Consider the following 19,380-nt stretch of genomic DNA (forward strand, 5'->3'; position numbering starts at 1 on the left):
TTTTGATTCTGCTATCATAATTTGCCAGGGTTTGAGGGGTGACCTAGTGGTCACTGTGTTTCATGGCAGCGCTCAGCTGAAGCGCCTCTTCTGTCAGCAGCTTTTTCCTTCTCACCACCTGTTCCCTGTTGTGCGCTGATTACACCCCTTATAAATAGGCTACCCTCTGTTTTCCCTCCTTCTTTGCCGAAGAGTTTTGTGATGTATAAAGACCAGTTCCATATCCTGCGATACATTCTTTTGTTCCAGCCACGTTGAGCCGCTTCCCTACCCTTCCCTGGACATATTGGACTGCCTTCCCGATCTCGGACCCTGCCTTTCTCGACTACTTTTTTGGATCACCCATGAGTTACCTTCTACGGCTTGCTTTCTGTTTTGTTTCCAGAGCCTTGCTTGTGTGATTTCAGTTGTCCTTTAATAGGCCCGACCAAAAAATAAAAAATGTCTATAAATTATATTGGCGATTCGCCCTGCTTGGGGGTTCTCTCACAACCCTGACAGGCTGAATTCAGAGTTCGGAAACAGGAATGAACAACTGTCTAAAAATCTCTTGTGATTAAGTGCATGAAAATAATAAAAAGGTCAAATCAAACTCTTGAAATTTATAACAGAATGGAAGCAAACAATAGATGTTTTAGTAATTATTGTCTGAGATAACCATTTGCCGTCCATTACAGTACTGTATAGAGTTTATATCTTACCAGAAACCAAGCACAATCAATCATTTAAACGTTAGTGCAGTGAAATGAAACACAATAATTTGATGCAAGTATCTTTAATCATGAATTTCTTTCAAGATGATCAAGAGACAACAATGGATAAAATAATCTGATTGTTGGAAGAATCAGTTATAGATTCAGCATGACCTTCTGGTACAATATTGGTATTTCCAGCGACGATCACTGAAAGTACACAAGACAAACAGTCATTTTGTTCCTGTTAGTTTTGTCGTCAATTCATCCTTTACTGAAGCTTGTTTAATCGAAAAGCAAAAATATGACACACATATACTGTAGATACACACACACACAGAGAGAGAAAATACTTGGAATCTGTTACATTAGCATACAGTACCAATGAATAATCATACTCACTCAGGACGGTTATCATGGTAGCTTTCAACTCCAATCAGGTAGGTATTTGGTGGGATATCAAAAGCGAAGGCCTCATCAAACGAGTTTACGTAGGTTGTCCACTGGCAGGTATCAGTACAGAAGTTTCTGGCTCCACAGCAGGTGAACTTCCATCTGTACAATGGTGGAAATTAGGTTTGAATTATGATATATTTTTGGTATTGACCTTGCAATTCACATTATAGTAGGGTTGTTCACCAAAAACAGTGCCTCCGTCAACCCTGTGTCACCTCTAGGAAGATTTTGCACCATTTAATCCCCAAATGTCTAAATGTCATCATCATTGTAAAGCACTAGTTATTTTGTTTGATTTGACAGTCATTTCTTGAAGATTAGTATTTATTTCATGTGATTAGTGACTCATTTACATCTCACCTTCTGTCCTCATGCTTGTTCTCATGATAGCTGTGCATCCCTGTGATGACCTGAGAGGTTGGGCATTGGTAGCTCAAAGGTCTGTCAAAGCCATTTACGTAGGAAGACGTAAAGCAGTCAGTTGCTGAGTCAAACGTGGCTTTGCACTTAAAGTCCCACACACGATCTTCATATGTGTTGTGATGCACACTAAAATTGGATAAATATTACAATGCACAAATTAATAGTTGAATTTACACGAAAACAAACATTTATGCAGGTTGAAGGTCTTATTGTTGCCCAACCAATTTTGTCCAGAATGCAATTGCAATAACCTAAATCCAAAATACAGAGCTAAACTACAGTTTAATTTCTCAAAATGGAAAATTGTAAATCTGAATCAACAGCAACTCTGTAATATGCAACAGCTTGCTAGGGTTTGAGAAAGGGTTAGGGTTAACTTGGCAGTGCAGCAGTAAAAAGCACACTTTGATTTGGAAATCTGTGCTTGTGAGTCAGTGCAGAATTCAGGTTTTGCAGAAGATTGGTTGTACGCAAGGAATCACCTCGCTATGTGAGATATGGATTGTCCTGAATTGCAATTAAAGAATAACGGCTCGTCATAGTTGTTCTGCCAGCGGAGGTCTGCAACACACAAACAATAGCACAAGAAAGACTTAATTGATCACTGTAGTAATTAGCACCTCCTCCTTTAAAAAAAAAAGATTTCTGACCACACACATTGCTTTTTGATTGAAATATTAAGTCCACATTTTGAGTTACTCTTCTACACATATGCTCAGGCTTTAATCCTCGACCTCACACGTGACATAAAGCATACCTTTTCCGTTGACCAACACACCAGCAAGAAGCAGAATAAAGACGTTGGCTCTCTTCATGGCTTTTCAGAGGGTTTTGAGGAGAACAAACTCAATCAGCGAGGGTGGTGCTCCATTTATAGACAGACGCGATCTGTGTCCATGCTGGACCTTAGGCCACGTACGTGTGAAATCTCAGTGTTTGAGCAGGTGCATTGCAGGTGTAATTCATGTTATACTGAACTGAACAAACATGCAACAATTTCAACGATTTTACTGAGTTACAGTAAAATGGGTTAGCTTGGAAGGGCGTAGGCCTTCCACAATCAGAATGAGTTTTTCTCCACAAAAGGGCTTTATTACAGACAGAAATACTCAGTTTCATCAGCTGTCCGGGTGGCTGGTGTCAGGCTATCTGGCAGGTGAAGGATCCGGATGTGGAGATCCTGGGCTGGCGTGCTTACATGTGGTCTGCGGTTGTGAGGCCGGTTGGACATACTGCTAAATTCTCTAAAACGACGTTGGAGGCAGCTTATGGTAGAGAAATTAACATTCAATTCTCTGGCAACAGCTCTGGTGGACATTCCTGCAGTCAGCATTTCAAGGGGTGGCGGGGTGGTTAGAGCGTTGGACTAGTAACTGAAAGGTTGCAAGATTGAATCCCCGAGCTGACAAAATCTGTCGCTCTGCCCCTGATAAAGGCAGTTAACCCATTGTTTCTAGGCCCGTCATTGAAAATACAAATTTGTTCTTAACTGACCTGCCTAGTTAAATAAAATAAAAATTGCACTCTCCCTCAAAGCTTGAGACATCTGTGGCATTGTGTTATGTGACAAAACTGCTCATTTTAGAGTGGCCTTTATAGTGCCACACCTGTAAAGTGGATGGATTATCTTGGCAAAGGAGAAATGCTCACTAACATGGATGTAAACACTGTTTCAGAGAAAAAAGCTTTTTAGGCTTATTGACATTTTCTGGGATCTGTTATATCAGCTCATGAAACACGAGACCAACACTTTACATGTTGCGTTTATATTTTTGTTCATGTGGGGGCTAAATTCTGAAGGTTTCAAGGAGGCACGGGTAGTCATTTTCTGAATCAAAGTACAAACTGGTTTAATCCATCTTAATGTACATGGTTTACAAATGAATGGAGAATCCACATGACAGCCCTGGCAGAGAGTGCACGACATAGAGTGCTGGCATAAAAGGCACAGAGCAAAAGACAGGAGATCATTTTATACAGTCAAGATATCGCCCCCTCCCAATCCTGAGTAGACAGAGAAACATCCTGTTATGGCATGTCTGTTCCCCCCTCCAGTATTTGGTTACGTTATCGGTCAGTTCTGTTCAATGTCGCAGTGTTCTATCTCCTAATTCAGGCAGGGGTAGAGCTCACAAGTTTCTTATTGATCCCTTATCAATCATAAACAGGCCAGCAAGTGCCCTAGAGAGTTTGTTCTGTTTACTTTGTTATTGGTTGGCTGTTACAGTAGTTCCAAAATTACACAAGACTGACAATATCTTTGAAAATGTTTATTTGTCAGAAAATCTATTTATAATCAATAAACTACTTTCTGTACATTGGATTCGCATTACATCTGTACAACAATACAACAATGCCTCATAGTAATCATTGACAAGTATGTGTGTACTCTCAGAGTGATGACTCTTAAGGGGAGATATTATCACAATAAATTACTAATTAGTTACACTGTAGACTCTATAACCTTTTCTTCCTTTCTTTCAAGCTGAATGTGTTCTCACATCCATCTCCCTCATCTCTTCCTTGTAATCTTTCTCACCTTCTATCATGTGGAATGATCAAAGGAATGTTTTTCCTTAAGCCCTCTTCCTAGGGAAAGAGATACCTAGTCAGTTGCTGAATGCATTCAACCGAAAAGCATACATCATACATTGACATGGCTGTTAAAGACACATAGGCTATTTAATGAAATTGTTAATAAGGCCAATTATGATGGCCGTCCGTCCATGCGAAAAAGGGCCTATAAAGTTTTGATTCTGCTATCATAATTTGCCAGGGTTTGAGGGGTGACCTAGTGGTCACTGTGTTTCATGGCAGCGCTCAGCTGAAGCGCCTCTTCTGTCAGCAGCTTTTTCCTTCTCACCACCTGTTCCCTGTTGTGCGCTGATTACACCCCTTATAAATAGGCTACCCTCTGTTTTCCCTCCTTCTTTGCCGAAGAGTTTTGTGATGTATAAAGACCAGTTCCATATCCTGCGATACATTCTTTTGTTCCAGCCACGTTGAGCCGCTTCCCTACCCTTCCCTGGACATATTGGACTGCCTTCCCGATCTCGGACCCTGCCTTTCTCGACTACTTTTTTGGATCACCCATGAGTTACCTTCTACGGCTTGCTTTCTGTTTTGTTTCCAGAGCCTTGCTTGTGTGATTTCAGTTGTCCTTTAATAAACTTTCCGTTACGCACTCCGCTTTTGGGTCCTCCTTGCAGCCAGCCGTGACAATAATTGGTCTACTAACAACTTCATTAAATGACCTATATGTGTGTTGAAACAGCCATGTCAATTTATGATGTTTTATTAGGCCCGACAAAATAAAAAAATGCCTATAAATTATATTGGCGATTCGGCCCAGAAGTGCGTCGGCCCACCGGGCAAATGCCCGGTATGCCAGATGGCCAGTCCAGCCCTGCTTGGGGGTTCTCTCACAACCCTGACAGGCTGAATTCAGAGTTCAGAAACAGGAATGAACAACTGTCTAAAAATCTCTTGTGATTAAGTGCATGAAAATAATAAAAAGGTCAAATTAAACTCTTTAAATTTACAACAGAAGGGAAGCAAACAATAGATGTTTTAGTAATTATTGTCTGAGATAACCATTTGTCGTCCATTACAGTACTGTATAGAGTTTATATCTTACCAGAAACCAAGCACAATCAATCATTTAAACATTAGTGCAGTGAAATGAAACACAATAATGTAATGCAAGTATCTTTAATCATGAATTTCTTTCAAGGTTGTCAAGAGACAACAATGGATAAAATAATCTGATTGTTGGTAGAATCAGTTATAGATTCAGCATGACCTTCTGGTACAGTATTGGTATTTCCAGCGACGATCTCTGAAAGTACACAAGACAAACAGACATTTTGTTCCTGTTAGTTTTGTAGTCAATTCATCTTTTGCTGAAGCTTGTTTAATCCAAAAGCAAAAATATGACACACATATACTGTAGATACACACACACACAGAGAGAGAGAGAGAGAAAATACTTGGAATCTGTGACATTAGCATACAGTACCAATGAATAATCATACTCACTCATGCTTGTTTTCATGGTAGCTTTCAGCTCCAATCAGGTAGGTATTTGATGGGACATCAAATGCGAAGGCCTCATCAAACGAGTTTACGTAGTTTGTCCACTGGCAGGTATCAGTACAGAAGTTGCTGGCTCCACAGCAGGTGAACTTCCATCTGTAAAATGGTGGAAATTAGGTTCGAATTATGATATATTTTTTGTATTGACCTTGCAATTCACATTATAGTAGGGTTGTTCAACAAAAACAGTGCCTCCGTCAACCCTGTGTCACCTCTAGGAAGATTTTGCACCATTTAATCCCCAAATGTCTCTAAATGTCACCATCATTGTAAAGCACTAGTTATTTTGTTTGATTGGACAGTCATTTCTTGAAGATTAGTATTTATTTAATGTGATTAGTGACTCATTTACATCTCACCTTCTGTCCTCATGCTTGTTCTCATGATAGCTGTGCATCCCTGTGATGACCTGAGAGGTTGGGCATTGGTAGCTCAAAGGTCTGTCAAAGCCATTTACGTAGGAAGACGTAAAGCAGTTAGTTGCTGAGTCAAACGTGGCTTTGCACCTAAAGTCCCACACACGGTCTTCATGTTTGTTGTGATGCTCACTAAAATTGGATAAATACATTACAATGCACAAATTAATAGTTGAATTTATACGAAAACAAACATTTATGCAGGTTGAAGGTCTTATTGTTGCCCAACCAATTTTGTCCAGAATGCAATTGCAATAACCTAAATCCAAAATACAGAGCTAAACCACAGTTTAATTTCTCAAAATGGAAAATTGTAAATCTGAATCAACAGCAACTCTGTAATATGCAACAGCTTGCTAGGGTTTGAGAAAGGGTTAGGGTTAACTTAGCACTGCAGCAATAAAAAGCACACTTTGATTTGGAAATCTGTGCTTGTGAGTCAGTGCAGAATTCAGGTTTTGCAGAAGATTGGTTGTACGGAATGTAAGGAATCACCTCTCTATGTGAGAGATGGATTGTCCTGAAGGGCAATTAAAGAATAACGGCTCGTCATAGTTGTTCTGCCAGCGGAGGTCTGCAACACACAAACAATGGCACAAGAAAAACTTAATTGATCACTGTAGTAATTAGCACCTCCTCCTTTTAAAAAAAGATTTCTGACCACACACATTGCTTTTTGATTGAAATATTAAGTCCACATTTTGAGTTACTCTGCTACACATATGCTCAGGCTTTAATCCTCGACCTCACACGTGACATAAAGCATACCTTTTCCATTGACCAACACACCAGCAAGAAGCAGAATAAAGACGTTGGCTCTCTTCATGGCTTTTCAGAGGGTTTTGAGGAGAACAAACTCAATCAGCGAGGTTGGTGCTCCATTTATAGACAGATGCGATCTGTGCCCTTGCTGGATGTTAGGCCACGTACGTGTGAAATCTCAGTGTTTGAGCAGGTGCATTGCAGGTGTAATTCATGTTATACTGAACTGAACAAACATGCAACAATTTCAACGATTTTACTGAGTTACAGTAGAATGGGTTAGCTTGGAAGGGCGTAGGCCTTCCACAATCAGAATGAGTTTTTCTCCACAAAAGGGCTTTATTACAGACAGAAATACTCAGTTTCATCAGCTGTCCGGGTGGCTGGTGTCAGGCTATCTGGCAGGTGAAGGATCCGGATGTGGAGATCCTGGGCTGGCGTGCTTACATGTGGTCTGCGGTTGTGAGGCCGGTTGGACATACTGCTAAATTCTCTACAACGACGTTGGAGGCAGCTTATGGTAGAGACATTAACATTCAATTCTCTGGCAACAGCTCTGGTGGACATTCCTGCAGTCAGCATTTCAAGGGGCGGCAGGGTGGCCCAAGTGGTTAAAGCATTGGACTAGTAACTGAAAGGTTGCTGATGCAGGCAACAGGCCAGCCCCAAGACAGAAGAGGTGGTACGACTTTTTTCAAAAGGTATGTAAAATGACTAAAGATCACTGAAAAACATTGATGTATTGTGATGGCCTATGAAAGATTACTGAATGATGATGAGAATGAACAGCAACTTCAGTCACCAATAAAAGATATGTCAAAACGTTCCATTTCTATTGGATTGTTTTCTGTAAAAAATATGTTTGTTTTCAGTGGCACAGATTGAGAAGTGCCCGTTGCAATTGTGTGGCCAAAGAATGCTGTTTGGTGGGACACAGCAGTGTACGTGTCGCTTTCACAACCCCAAAGGTAATGTGAATGAGACTTCTTCACACCAAAACACTAAAATAATCACTTTGTGATGTGCTCAGTAATGTGGTGTCTGACATGGATCTCTTTGTCCTTAATCCAGCCAACCACTGGACAAACTGTGGCACGGACCTCTACCTCTGCCCCTCCTCCACTGGGAATGGCCTCTGCCTCAGCCTCGGCCCCTGTCCCAGCACCTGCACGGCCCACACTGAATTTGTCCATGGTGACTATTTCCATATTATTATTGTCATACAAGCCATCAATTATGGACAACCACTGATTACATATGCTAATGGAAAATGGAAGACCATTTCAGGTTTACAATGTATTCCTTTGATAAATGCTTACAAGAAGAACGTCTCCTTTCGCAAAATTTCTTGAAGCTGTGGCCCAGCGCTGGCGCTCCTGGAGTTGAGGTAAATATTCTTTTATCCATCTTTTCCAGAATAGATTGGACATATATTGCACCTGCTTCCATCTACGCCGTGTGTAGAGGTCATACTGGTTAAACAATCCTGGAGGTAAGGATGGCTTTGTTTTCAGTAACAGGAGATGATTTGGCATCAAAGCCTCCAAATCACTCAGATCACTTGATGCTTTTGTGATAGGTCGGCTGTTGATGATCGACTCTGCCTCGCACAGGACTGTATGAAGGCCTTCTTCTTCAAGGACTTGCTCTCTCACAGTAGAATTCAGCACTTTCCTTATGGATCTTATCAGCTGTTCCCACGCTCCACCATGATGTGAAGCGGCAGGAGGATTGAATGACCACTTGATCCCATGTTGGTGGAACAGATGCTGAAACTGTGAGGAGTTCCAGTCGGCAACGGCCGCCTTCAGCTCGCGGTTCGCTCCAACAAAATTTGTCCCATTATCCGAACGAATATCTTTCACTTGTCCTTGTCGTGCTATGAAGCGCCTGAGTGCATTTATGCACGGATCTGTGTCTAATGATGAGGCAAGCTCAATATGCACTGCACGCACGGCTAAACATAAACATAAAGACTCTTTATGAGGCTTCGTCAACGTTTCACCTCAAATGGTCCAAAGTAATCCACACCGACTCTTGTGAAGAGTGGGTCATCCGGCAGTACTCGCTCTTGTGGGAGGTCAGCCATTAGTTGTTTTCCAACCTTTCCATGTAAGCGGCGACAGGTCACACACTTTCCAAGGACCTTTCGGACAGCCGTGTAGGCACTCGGGATCCAAAACTTCTGACGCAATTCAGAGAGCATGTGATTGCGCCCTCCATGTCTTCATGGATCTGTTGGAGAACCAGATTGGTTATGTGGAAGTCTCTTGACAAGATGACAGGCTGCTTGCTGCTCTCTGGCATAGCTGCACGACTCAGCCTTCCACCAACACGCAACAGGCCGTCTTGAAGTATGGGATTTAACTAATACAAGTGGCTGCTGCGTTTCACATTCTGTCCTTTGAACAGAGAGGACATTTCTTCAGAGAATTTCTCCTTCTGACAGAATCTGACTATGTGAAGCTCTGCCTCATCAAGGTTTTCCACTGAAATATGTGCGTTTTTGATGCTTTCTTTGAGACTGTCCATCCGACTGTGGTTTGGCTGTTGACCACTGTCAATGCTGGCTTTCTCACAGGCTGCATTCAGCTCTTCACGCCTTCTTCACGACTCCAAAGCATGGCTTTAAGCTTCAAGAACCATGCCACAGCTCGTTTCAACGTTATCCACGATGAGAAGTAGTTTATCAGTTTCTTGAATGGATTTACATGTTCTGTCACATTTATGGAGTTTACTTTAACTCTTTTGTTCTCAGGATCATCTGAAGTGATTTCTGCATTGTTCAATGGAGTCTTTGGCCAGCACTCAACTGGACTGCAGAGGAATTCTGGGCCTGACACCCAACTTGTGTTCTTCAAGAATTCATCCACTCTTTGGCCTCTAGAGGCGTAGTCAGCCGGGTTCTTGTCAGTGCCAACATGTCTCCATTGTTCCACATCAGAGCCTTTCAGGATAGCTGAAGTTCTGTTCGCCACAAACGTGCGGAAACGTGTCGTCTCATTTTGAAGATATCTCAGCACCACCGTACTGTCAGTCCAGAACATTGATTGTTCAAGATCTACTTTGAGCTCTCTTCTCAGGACACCGTCCATTTTCACGGCTACTGTGGCAGCGGTCAACTCAAGACGGACATTTTGACACCGACGTTGTCTATGTAGTGCAAATATTCAAGTTTAAATATATATGAGAGAGAACAATGGTTGTGCTCGCCGAAGGCTTGAGCACACCCAAAAAATATATGAGATTACAATAGGTTGTGCTCTTGCCAAAGGCAAGCACGCCTAATAAATATATATGTGAGATAACATAGTGTGTGCCTTGCTAATGCAAGCACACCCAAAAAATAAATACATAAGATAACATAGTGTGTGCCTTGCTGATGCAAGCACACCCAACTATATATGTGAGATAAGTGTGCCTTTCTGACGCAAACTGTGGAGGAATTAAATCTATTCTGCTAATCTATGCTGCTCTTCCATGTTCTATGTCTCTGTTACATAAAAAGACAGTCAATACTTCAGATATACCAAAATGTGTAATTACAATGCTGAACATGTACTCCAGATATAATCAATGCTTCAGATAAAATAAGTGATGATAATGATGAACATATATTCCAAACGTATGATTGTGCACCAGCATGTGACTATGTCTGAGAGAAGCGGAGAAAGGGGTAATTCTCAAGAGAATGTATCTTTTCGTGAGAAGAGGAATGCAATAAGTCAGCATACGGACAGGGGGGGGGGGCGAGAGGACCACACCATGACCGCACCATGGGACAAGGAGAGGGTACAATGGGCCTCACAACTCTTGAGTCCACACTGATAAAAGATACATTAGGTCACACAACTCTGTGGGTCTAGAGGAGACAGAACCGGTTTTAGGCGGTGGAGGATGTATCCTTCGTTTACTCTATGAAGCGAGACTGGTAACATTGACTGGTATCGCCGATCTAGATCGAGACACCATGGTGTATTGTATTCAGTGTTTGATTTGTATCATTTCTTATCTTATTAAACTACAAAGAACTTGGTCTCGCATTTCACCTCATTCTTCTCCACCCAAATTTGAACCTCAACAAAGCACACCCAATAAAGAAATAAATATATATGTGAGATAACGTAGTGTGCCTTGCTGACACAAGCACACCCAATTAAATCGCTTTTATGCAAAGAGTGTCAAGGCCACGGTCGTGCCCCCATTGTTTAGTTCTGTTTTTCCCTTGTGTTCTGTCTTATGGTCTTGTTGATTGCTGTGTTCGTTTCTGTTCGCTCGTTAGTGTTATTGTGTCCACCTGTGTCTTGTTTGGCTGTGTATTTAGGTTCCTATTTTGTGTCCTGTCCTTGTCTTGACCTTGTCATAATGTACTTGTCAGTACCCAGCCTTTTCCCAGTTTGAGAAGATTAAACCATTTGTTTCTTGAAATCCTGTCTGCCTCTCTCCCTTCGTTTGGGTCCTCCCTCCTGCACCGTGACAAAGAGTTCAAGTTCAAGTCGTTTATTGTCAGATGCACAGAACAACACAGGGTCAGACTGGGCACTGAAATTCTTAGGACAAGACAACGCAAAGCAACCTGGCATAACATATAAGTGTGGCCTGGTAAAAGTAAGACTGGACACAGTAATATCAAGATTATTTATATTTATTTGTGGGGGTTTTTTCCCTGACTGCACTCAGTGATAAAAGTATTAATCTTTAAGCTTTCTGATGTAATACTTCTTTCTTATACTGACTCTTATTCTGCAAACTTAGCCAAATGTATTAAAAGAATAAACAAACCGTACTCCAAATGAGCAACCTAGATATCAAACCTAAGCCTCATTACTTTGTCGGCAAGAATACACACCTGACTTGGTAGCTATTTCTTACTGTCATCTACCCGCGCTGACTTGTATGACGTGAAACGCGATCTCAACACCCTCGCGAGCTAACAGTTAACTGCTCTTAAAGTGGCAGTGTAACCTCAACTAAAAGAAGCCACTATTCAAGTTACTAACTTCTATTAGAACAAACAATAGTATTTAAACAGTTCAAGAACAATCCCTACCCATAGCTCACCTGGCTACATAAGTACACAGAACATAGATTACAGAGCCTATGAACGAATCGTTCCCTCTAGCGTTTCCTCTAGCTACCACTACAGAGCCTATGCAGGTCACGTGAAAAATTATCCAAATACTCGTACCCGAAGACCAAGTCGGGAAATGAACGAATCATTTCTGTTTACTTGGACGAGCCTATGCAACAGTCCCGATGCGCGGCCACGAGAAAATGAACGAATCACTCTTTGAGAGGACTCGTTACTCCCGAGTCCTTGTAAGGATTCGTTCAAAATGAACAGGATTGCTCAATTTCTGAGTTTTGATGCAACTGTTTCAACTGTGAGGCTGCCACCTATCACCATTACCTCTTGCACATAGAAAAACAAGAAGAGAACCCTGTTTCATTCTACTTTCGCTGTTAGTATTTTAAAGTGTAAATTAACAATAACAAATGTATGTTGTATGCTTTTTAATACATGCAATCTTTCAAAATAATAAGCATGCATACTTACATCAGTTGTATAATGTAAGTAGGCTACATCCATGAAAACTCTTGTCTTTCTCCATTTTAACGTTTTTTTGTGAAGGACTTTGTGACCTGGTTCTGCGAAAGTTGCTATACCAAATAAACTTTAAACATTAACTGGTGCCAGTGACAGATGATTAAACTGGCAGGCAAAGTCCTAAAGTTACGTCAGCCAGATTCTTAAATAATAATTTCCAGTTTAAACTTTCATCTGTTGACAGATGGCGTTAACAATTAAGGGTAGTGCCTGATCATATCGCAAGCCTGATCCTAATCAGGTCTTTCTGTGGTGATTCTTAACCCTGTAAGACCCGGTTTACATTTACATTTAGTCATTTAGCTGACGCTCTTATCCAGAGCGACTTACAGTAAGTACAGGGACATTACCCCCGAGGCAAATAAGGTGAAGTGCCTTGCCCAAGGACACAAAGTCATTTGGCACGGCCGGGAATCGAACTAGCAACCTTCGGATTACTAGCCCGATTCCCTAACCGCTCAGGCACCTGACTCCCAGGGTCAGGTTTAAAATTACAACATCACCTTTCGCTCTCAAAAAAACACATTTGCAAATAATATTTGTCAAACTTTATTTCCAGAAACTTGTTATATTAGTAAGTTTTCCTAATATACATTTCAAGCTTATTAAAAAATTCCCCCCAGCCCCCCTAAATGTTTGAATGAGCTTGTTTCAAAGGGCTTTCCTAATTAATTAAATGCAATAAGAATACATTCTTTAAACATCAGTAGAAAGGGAAAACTTAGTGTGGAAGTTAAAGTCAGAATATAGTTTAGGACTCTTTTACACAGGATTGCTCAATTTCTGAGTTTTGATGCAACTGTTTCAACTGTGAGGCTGCCACCTATCACCATTACCTCTTGCACCAAGGAAAATCAGAAGAGAACCCTGTTTCATTCTACTTTCACCGTTTAGTATTTTAAAGTGTAAATTAACAGTACAAATGTATGTTGTATGCTTTTTAATACATGCAATATTTCAAAAAAATAAGCATGCATACTTATATCAGTTGTAAAATGTAAGTAGGCTACATCCATGAAAACTCTTTTTGTCTGTCTTTCTCCATTTTAACGTTTTTTGTGAAGGACTTTGTGACCTGGTTCTGCGAAAGTTGCTATACCAAATAAACTTTAAATATTAACTGGTGCCAGTGACAGATGATTGAACTGGCAGGCAAAGTCCTAAAGTTACTTCGGCCAGATTATTAAATAATAATTTCCAGTTTAAACTTTCATCTGTTGACAGATGGTGTAACATTTAAGGGTAGTGCCTGATCATATCGCAAGCCTGATCCTAATCAGGTCTTTCTGTGGTGATTCTTAACCCTGTAGGACCCGGTTTAAAATTACACTTCACCTTTTGCTCTCCCAAAAACATATTTGCAAATAAGATTTTTTTTTAAAGACCACATTTACATAGCCAAAAAATACTTTTCATCTGTTGAGAGATGGTGTTAACATTTAAGGGTGGTGCCTGATCATATCGCAAACCTGATCCTAATCAGGTCTTTCTGTGGTGGTTTCTAAGAGCCATATCTGACTGTGTATTTGGGTGTGAGTCTGTGACACATCCACTCAGTGGCGAAAATCTGCTATCAATTTTGGGGGGGGACAATTATATGACATTTTCGCAAGAGCAATTCCTGAGGGGGACACCAACATTACTGCTGTAACACACAGCCTACATTGTAATAAGTTAGATGTATATTATTAATATTATTAAAATGTCCTTATGTTTACATTGATTTATTGGGGGGGACAAATCCTATTTTTACCAGTATTGGGGGGTCGTGTCCCCCCTGTCCCCCCCGGGATTTCTGCCTATGCATCCACTACTTCTCTCCAAGAAGGTGGTAAGTGGGGGCAGGGACAACTCTATTTAATGGATTTCGTTTATTGTATAGCTGTTATCTGGAAAAATCAGTCTGGTGAGGAACATCACAACTTTTGCTACTTATTCACAACGGCCCTGTAAGTAGCTATGTTAGTTTAGTGCTAAATGTTTTATCGGATTATGAAGACCTTCCGCTTTGCTAAATAATTGCTGCCTTTTTCATGGAAGCAGAAAGCCAGTGTTCATACTTTATTGTAGACTATATATTTGAATATCATCTTTTGTCATTTTGGTAGGTGGACTGGATGTGCGTGTTTTAACCTTTTAGTACCTAAATCAATAACTCGGACCATGATTAGTTAATAGGTCAAATATGTGCCGCCCTTTAGTTTTGTATAATCGTGAATTGAGTGACTTATGGAAATGTCATAATAACATGGCATTTCAACATGACAGCGAAATACAACGTGTTGGCCTATCTAATTGGCTAATTTATACAATCCATTTAACTTAACAGCAATTTTCTTCTTTTTTAAGTTCAGACAAAACCACACCAAAAATGGCCATGCTGTGTATCTAGCCATCTTCATAATATTAATGAATAAATTAATGAACAAACCTGACTGGCATGAATGCACTATAGCTCTTCCTTATTAAGAATAATGTATTGTTGGGGCTTTTTACAAGACAATACATTACTAGCTGTTGTACGCGCACATTGTTGTATAGTTCATTGAAATGCAATGAGCAGTTGTAAAGTACTTGATTCCGGCAGGTTGATGATTTGTTACTTTCCAAAGCTACAGGTGTTTCTATGCTGAAAGGCTGTAATCATCATTTGGTTATCAGAAAACCAAAACCCCTTTATGTTAGCCTTCAGAGTGAATGCCATAATACATTTTGAATATCTGGAGTTGTCTATAGGCAAGTTTTTGGCACAGGTGAAACATTTTAGATGAGTTGAGAAAATGATGGATGTTTTTTTTGGATAAAATATAGATTCCTGTCATATGTATTAATGTATTCCATTTCTTTGAAGGTTCACATCAAATCAAGAATGTCATACCTTTCGCCCATCTTAGTTATTGGAGGACAAGGAGGTTCTGCCTTTGACTTCAGTGGTACCAACAGTGGAGCAACACTGAAAAAGATATGGGTGTGGGTTGTGAGCTCGCGGGTGAAGGCTTTGAAGATTTGGCTTACTGATGGTCAAAACCAAGAATTTGGAAATCCTGCAGGGGATTTTTCTGAATTTGAGTTCGGGGATGGAGAGCATATCACCAAGCTTTCACTGTGGGGAAATGGTGCTGGAACACGTTTGGGTGCTATAAAATTCCGAACAAGTTCCTCACGGGAGTTCTTTCCTCAAATGACCGAATGGGGGCTGAAAACTGAGTACCATATTGATGTTGGCTCTGGGATCTGCGTTGGACTTTGTGGAAGGTCTGGTTCAGACATTGATTCCTTAGGTTTCCAATTCATTAATACCATCAAGTCTACCGTATTGAAGGATGTCCAGTACCCCACACTTCATGATGTAATACCCCAGGTGGCTGTTGAGGAAATCAAGTCCATGACCTACGAAAACAAATCTACTGTCACTCAAGAATACAAATTGGAAACGTCTAAAACCGTCACCAAAAAGTCATCGTGGTCTGTGACCAACAAGTTAGAAACAAGCTTTAACATTGAGGTGAAAGCAGGAATTCCAGAGGTAATAGAAGTATCTACTGGATTTAGCTTCACAGTGGGAACAGAAAGCACACATACTTTAGAAGAAGAGACATCCACTACTGAGACTCTGTCTTTTCCGGTTAGTGTTCCTGCTGGGAAGACCGTACATGTTGACGTCACTATTGGTAGAGTTACAGTTGATCTCCCCTACACTGCCACAGTGGAAATTACCTGTCTCAATAACAGTGTTCTGAAGTTTAACACCAGTGGAACCTACTATGGTCTCACTTACACAGATGTAAAAGTAGTTACAAAGTAAAATCCTTAAACTGTTGCATAGGCAGATTCACAATGATTTATGTGATGTCTATGTCTGAAATAGTTATCTGAGGACAGATCAATGTCATCAAAGAAACCATAGTTTAAACTGATGTGTTTAACTTGTGAAAGAGACCATGGGACAACATAGTGAACTATTTGATTACGTTTGAAGAATGGTGACTTTTAGGAAAGTTACACTGTAAAAAAACATATTTTTACAGTTTTTTATTATTCTTTTTCTTTTCTTTTCTCCAAATTTTCCTTGTATTTCAAAAGTAAAAGAAATCTATCTTAAAAGTATAATAATAAATCGTTGATTTCAATGTGTAATGATATCACCCCAAAAAATCGGTATAAATGGAATAAAACAACAACAAAAAACATTGCTTTTAGAAATGACGTGTCAAATCCTAATGTCCGCTGTTGCAGGAGAACTCTTGAGGGTGTATAAAATCCTGTTCATATCAATTTTACTTCATGTAAGACAACTAGAAAATGTATAGGCAGTGTCTCCTCTATGAATTCAATCATTAAAAGAAGTGCTTGACCAAATTGTATTTGCTGTTTGAGCTTTAGTGCTTGCCTCGTGTATCAGTTAAAAAAGTGTGCTGTGGCTAAGTTTCCACAGCATGTGGAAGTCTACTCAGTTGCTGTACTAATCATTTTGTAAAACAATCCATCAATAAAATCTAGCAATTCAGATTTCTTTGTGATATTTTTCTTCATGACAAGCTAATTTCCCAAAGCACACCTACTTAGTTTTCCAAATTGATCAGATTTTAGTCTTGGACAAATGAGCCTGACGTGAGAAGCTTGCAGTGTCCTAGAAACCAGTTTTCTACTATTGTGGACACCCGTAAAGGTGTTTGTTTATTTTGTCTTTTCCACAGGGGCAGTTCATAAAAGTGACCACTAAGTGATGCCCTGGAACTACAATTACAATTTGACCATTTATTTATATTTTTGTATTAAAGACAATGCAGGTGACCATAAGCATGTAAACTTGTATGTGTGCATATGTGTGTATGTATGGGTATGTGTACCGTAGTAACCACGCAGCTCACTCATGCTTTGACCTCGTATGACCCCAAAAAACGACACAATCAGGGACAGGTTTAGCCCAGGTAGGGCATTTATTTAACAGAAAACACAAAAGTAAAGCAATCCTCAATTAACCTAACCCTCAATGGAGGGAAAGGTCCACGGTCATCTCACATGGTCCTGGTGTCTCTCTAAGCTGGACAAAAAAGATAACAAGAAGGCATGTAATTTTCAATGCGGCTCTCACCTCAATTGCTCCCTTTTGATCCTTTACTGGCCGGCTTTTATGCTGTGCCTCGCCCTGATTGGCTGACGAGGCGCAACTGTGGTCCTTGTTAGCTGGTCGGGGAGCGGGAAGTACCTCCCCTGGATCACTCGAGCACCAGGATTGCCACAGTTATGGGTATGTATGTCAAAAACATACAAACAGCTGGAGTGATGAGGTATTTTGTTAATCTTGTATATATCGTCTCTGTTCCTTTGTGAAAATGTGTTGTTTACATTTACATTTAGTAGACGCTCTTATCCAGAGCGACTTACAGTAAGTACAGGGACATTCCCCCGAGGCAAGTAGAGTGAAGTGCCTTGCCCAAGGACACAACGTCAGTTGGCATGACCGGGAATCGAACTGGCAACCTTCGGATTACTAGCCCGATTCCCTCACCGCTCAGCCACCTGACTCCCTGTTTAGTTTTTTTCATTTAGTCCTGTTGGTGTGATTGTGTTTAAAAGAGTGACCCACTTCCTTTCTACATGCCTCCGCTGGGTTGGACGTGTGTATGGTTGGTGAGGTTATCGGGGTCTGGCTGTGGGAGTTTGTAATTAATTGTATTTTTCTGTAGTGAGTGGTTGGTGTGGGGTTTGGCAGTTGGGGCATGTTACTGAATTTGGTATGTATGTGTGTATTTGTATGACTTCGGTATGGTTCCAGATCTGTATGGTTCCATAGGTGGGTATGTGTTTCAGGGCCGGCCCAAGCCTTTATGGGGCCTTAAGCAGAATTGATTTAGGGGGCCCTCCGAATTTGTATAATTACCATTAACATAATATATAATTATTTTTAATTAAGATGTAATTTCATGAGCTCTTGGGGGCCCTCTGGTGGCCATGTGGCCCTAAGCAGCCGCTTAGTTCGCTTATGCCTTGGGCCGGCTCTGATGTGTGTTGTGGAGTGCATGGTGTAGGGGCCTGATTATGTGTGAGAATGTGGTTACTAGGGGGATGATTGCCCTCTGCTGGTCTGGGGAGGGAGTTGTGGTTGGAGGTCTGTCTGTTTCTGGGATTTGTGAGCAGAGGAACAGGAATGATAGAGAGGTTAGGTTTAGGATCAGAGGTGGGGTGGGGTTTAGATTTAGGTAACCCTATATATGTCCTCCCTTTTAGTAGAGGTCCCCCCCAAGCCTATATCCAAATATCGTCCTCCTCTCACCCTAAACCCACCCCCCCATTCCCAAATAAAACCCCTCCTTTGCTCTACAACCCTGATCTTAAACCTCCTCTCCCCCCTCCGCTTTCTTTGCACGTATTCATTTTTTTAGATCTTCCTGTAAAAGGAAGGAAAATAAACTTGTATTCATTCTTTTTCTCTTAAATCTTTTGTTTTCTCCTTTGTTTTTTCTCTCAATCTTTTCATTTTATTTTCTCTTGGGTCTAGATAATGAGCCCCTGTGCCCGTACACACTAACCTTAAACCCCCTCCCAGTCCCAGATCAAAATCTAACCCCCATTTCAACCCCACCCTCTTTCCTAACTCAAAAATAGGGGAAATCTGGGAGTTAAGTTAACCATGGGTAGGATGCTACCTGGAGGTAAGACTTGAGGTCAGGGAATGCACTACCTCAACATAAATAAGACATGTTTTAATAAATAAGCAAATAGGTAATTCCTAAGGTTAGGGGAAGACAAAGGGGTAAAGAAGTGCTGACGTAGCAGAAGTGCTGGCTATCCCAACATGCTTTGGAGACAGGATTTTCTGTATAATGTGAGTATTCCACGAAAAGGCACACATCAGTACAATCTCCACGGAGAGTTGTCCTATGCCCACCTTTCCAGGCAGGAGAGAGCCTGGCATGGACTAGGT

The 19,380-nt window shown here is 40.9% G+C and overlaps 3 protein-coding genes across 5 annotated transcripts; 1 reads left to right on the forward strand and 2 right to left on the reverse strand.

Moving 5' to 3' along the window:
- Nucleotides 1-775: 775 nt before the first annotated feature.
- On the reverse strand, nt 776-2,440 carry LOC134015131 (hemagglutinin/amebocyte aggregation factor-like). The gene is made up of 5 exons (XM_062454479.1): nt 2,329-2,440; nt 2,054-2,132; nt 1,509-1,697; nt 1,095-1,247; nt 776-902 (listed from the first exon to the last, which is right to left on the reverse strand). The coding sequence occupies exons 1-5, from the start codon at nt 2,384-2,386 to the stop codon at nt 857-859; spliced, it is 525 nt and encodes a 174-aa protein (XP_062310463.1). The 5' UTR covers nt 2,387-2,440; the 3' UTR covers nt 776-856.
- A 2,828-nt stretch (nt 2,441-5,268) lies between these two features.
- On the reverse strand, nt 5,269-8,037 carry LOC134014920 (hemagglutinin/amebocyte aggregation factor-like). Its single transcript, XM_062454100.1, has 7 exons — nt 7,859-8,037; nt 7,195-7,337; nt 6,851-6,910; nt 6,578-6,656; nt 6,026-6,214; nt 5,610-5,762; nt 5,269-5,409 (listed from the first exon to the last, which is right to left on the reverse strand). The coding sequence occupies exons 1-7, from the start codon at nt 8,035-8,037 to the stop codon at nt 5,364-5,366; spliced, it is 849 nt and encodes a 282-aa protein (XP_062310084.1). The 3' UTR covers nt 5,269-5,363.
- Nucleotides 8,038-14,265: 6,228 nt separating this feature from the next.
- Nucleotides 14,266-16,961, forward strand: LOC134015357 (aerolysin-like protein). 3 transcript variants are annotated; one of them, XR_009929096.1, is made up of 3 exons: nt 14,266-14,283; nt 15,304-16,423; nt 16,542-16,961. XR_009929096.1 is itself a non-coding variant. In XM_062454820.1 (2 exons), the coding sequence occupies exon 2, from the start codon at nt 15,322-15,324 to the stop codon at nt 16,255-16,257; it is 936 nt and encodes a 311-aa protein (XP_062310804.1). In that variant the 5' UTR covers nt 14,266-14,283; nt 15,304-15,321; the 3' UTR covers nt 16,258-16,961. The 3 variants fall into 3 exon arrangements, 2 of the variants coding, with proteins under 2 accessions (XP_062310804.1, XP_062310805.1); XM_062454820.1 differs by having other exon boundaries at nt 15,304-16,961; XM_062454821.1 differs by having other exon boundaries at nt 14,278-14,401; nt 15,304-16,961.
- Nucleotides 16,962-19,380: the final 2,419 nt, after the last annotated feature.

The sequence above is a fragment of the Osmerus eperlanus genome, chromosome 28 (assembly GCF_963692335.1).
Source record: "Osmerus eperlanus chromosome 28, fOsmEpe2.1, whole genome shotgun sequence".
Taxonomy (NCBI): Eukaryota; Metazoa; Chordata; class Actinopteri; order Osmeriformes; family Osmeridae; genus Osmerus; species Osmerus eperlanus.

What these genes read in the sequence shown, in the direction of transcription:
- LOC134015357 (XM_062454820.1), top strand. Translation starts at nt 15,322, where the DNA reads ATGTCATACCTTTCGCCCATCTTAGTTATTGGAGGACAAGGAGGTTCT.
- LOC134014920 (XM_062454100.1), bottom strand. Translation starts at nt 8,037, where the DNA reads ATGGACAAATTCAGTGTGGGCCGTGCAGGTGCTGGGACAGGGGCCGAG. An exon ending in ATTACTGAGCACATCACAAA is followed by an intron (nt 7,338 to 7,858) that starts GTGATTATTTTA and finishes ACGTCGTTGTAG; the next exon opens with AGAATTTAGCAGTATGTCCA. An exon ending in TGTGTTGGTCAATGGAAAAG is followed by an intron (nt 6,657 to 6,850) that starts GTATGCTTTATG and finishes TGTGTGTTGCAG; the next exon opens with ACCTCCGCTGGCAGAACAAC.
- LOC134015131 (XM_062454479.1), bottom strand. Translation starts at nt 2,386, where the DNA reads ATGAAGAGAGCCAACGTCTTTATTCTGCTTCTTGCTGGTGTGTTGGTC. An exon ending in TGTGTTGGTCAACGGAAAAG is followed by an intron (nt 2,133 to 2,328) that starts GTATGCTTTATG and finishes TGTGTGTTGCAG; the next exon opens with ACCTCCGCTGGCAGAACAAC. An exon ending in TACCATGATAACCGTCCTGA is followed by an intron (nt 903 to 1,094) that starts GTGAGTATGATT and finishes GTGTACTTTCAG; the next exon opens with TGATCGTCGCTGGAAATACC.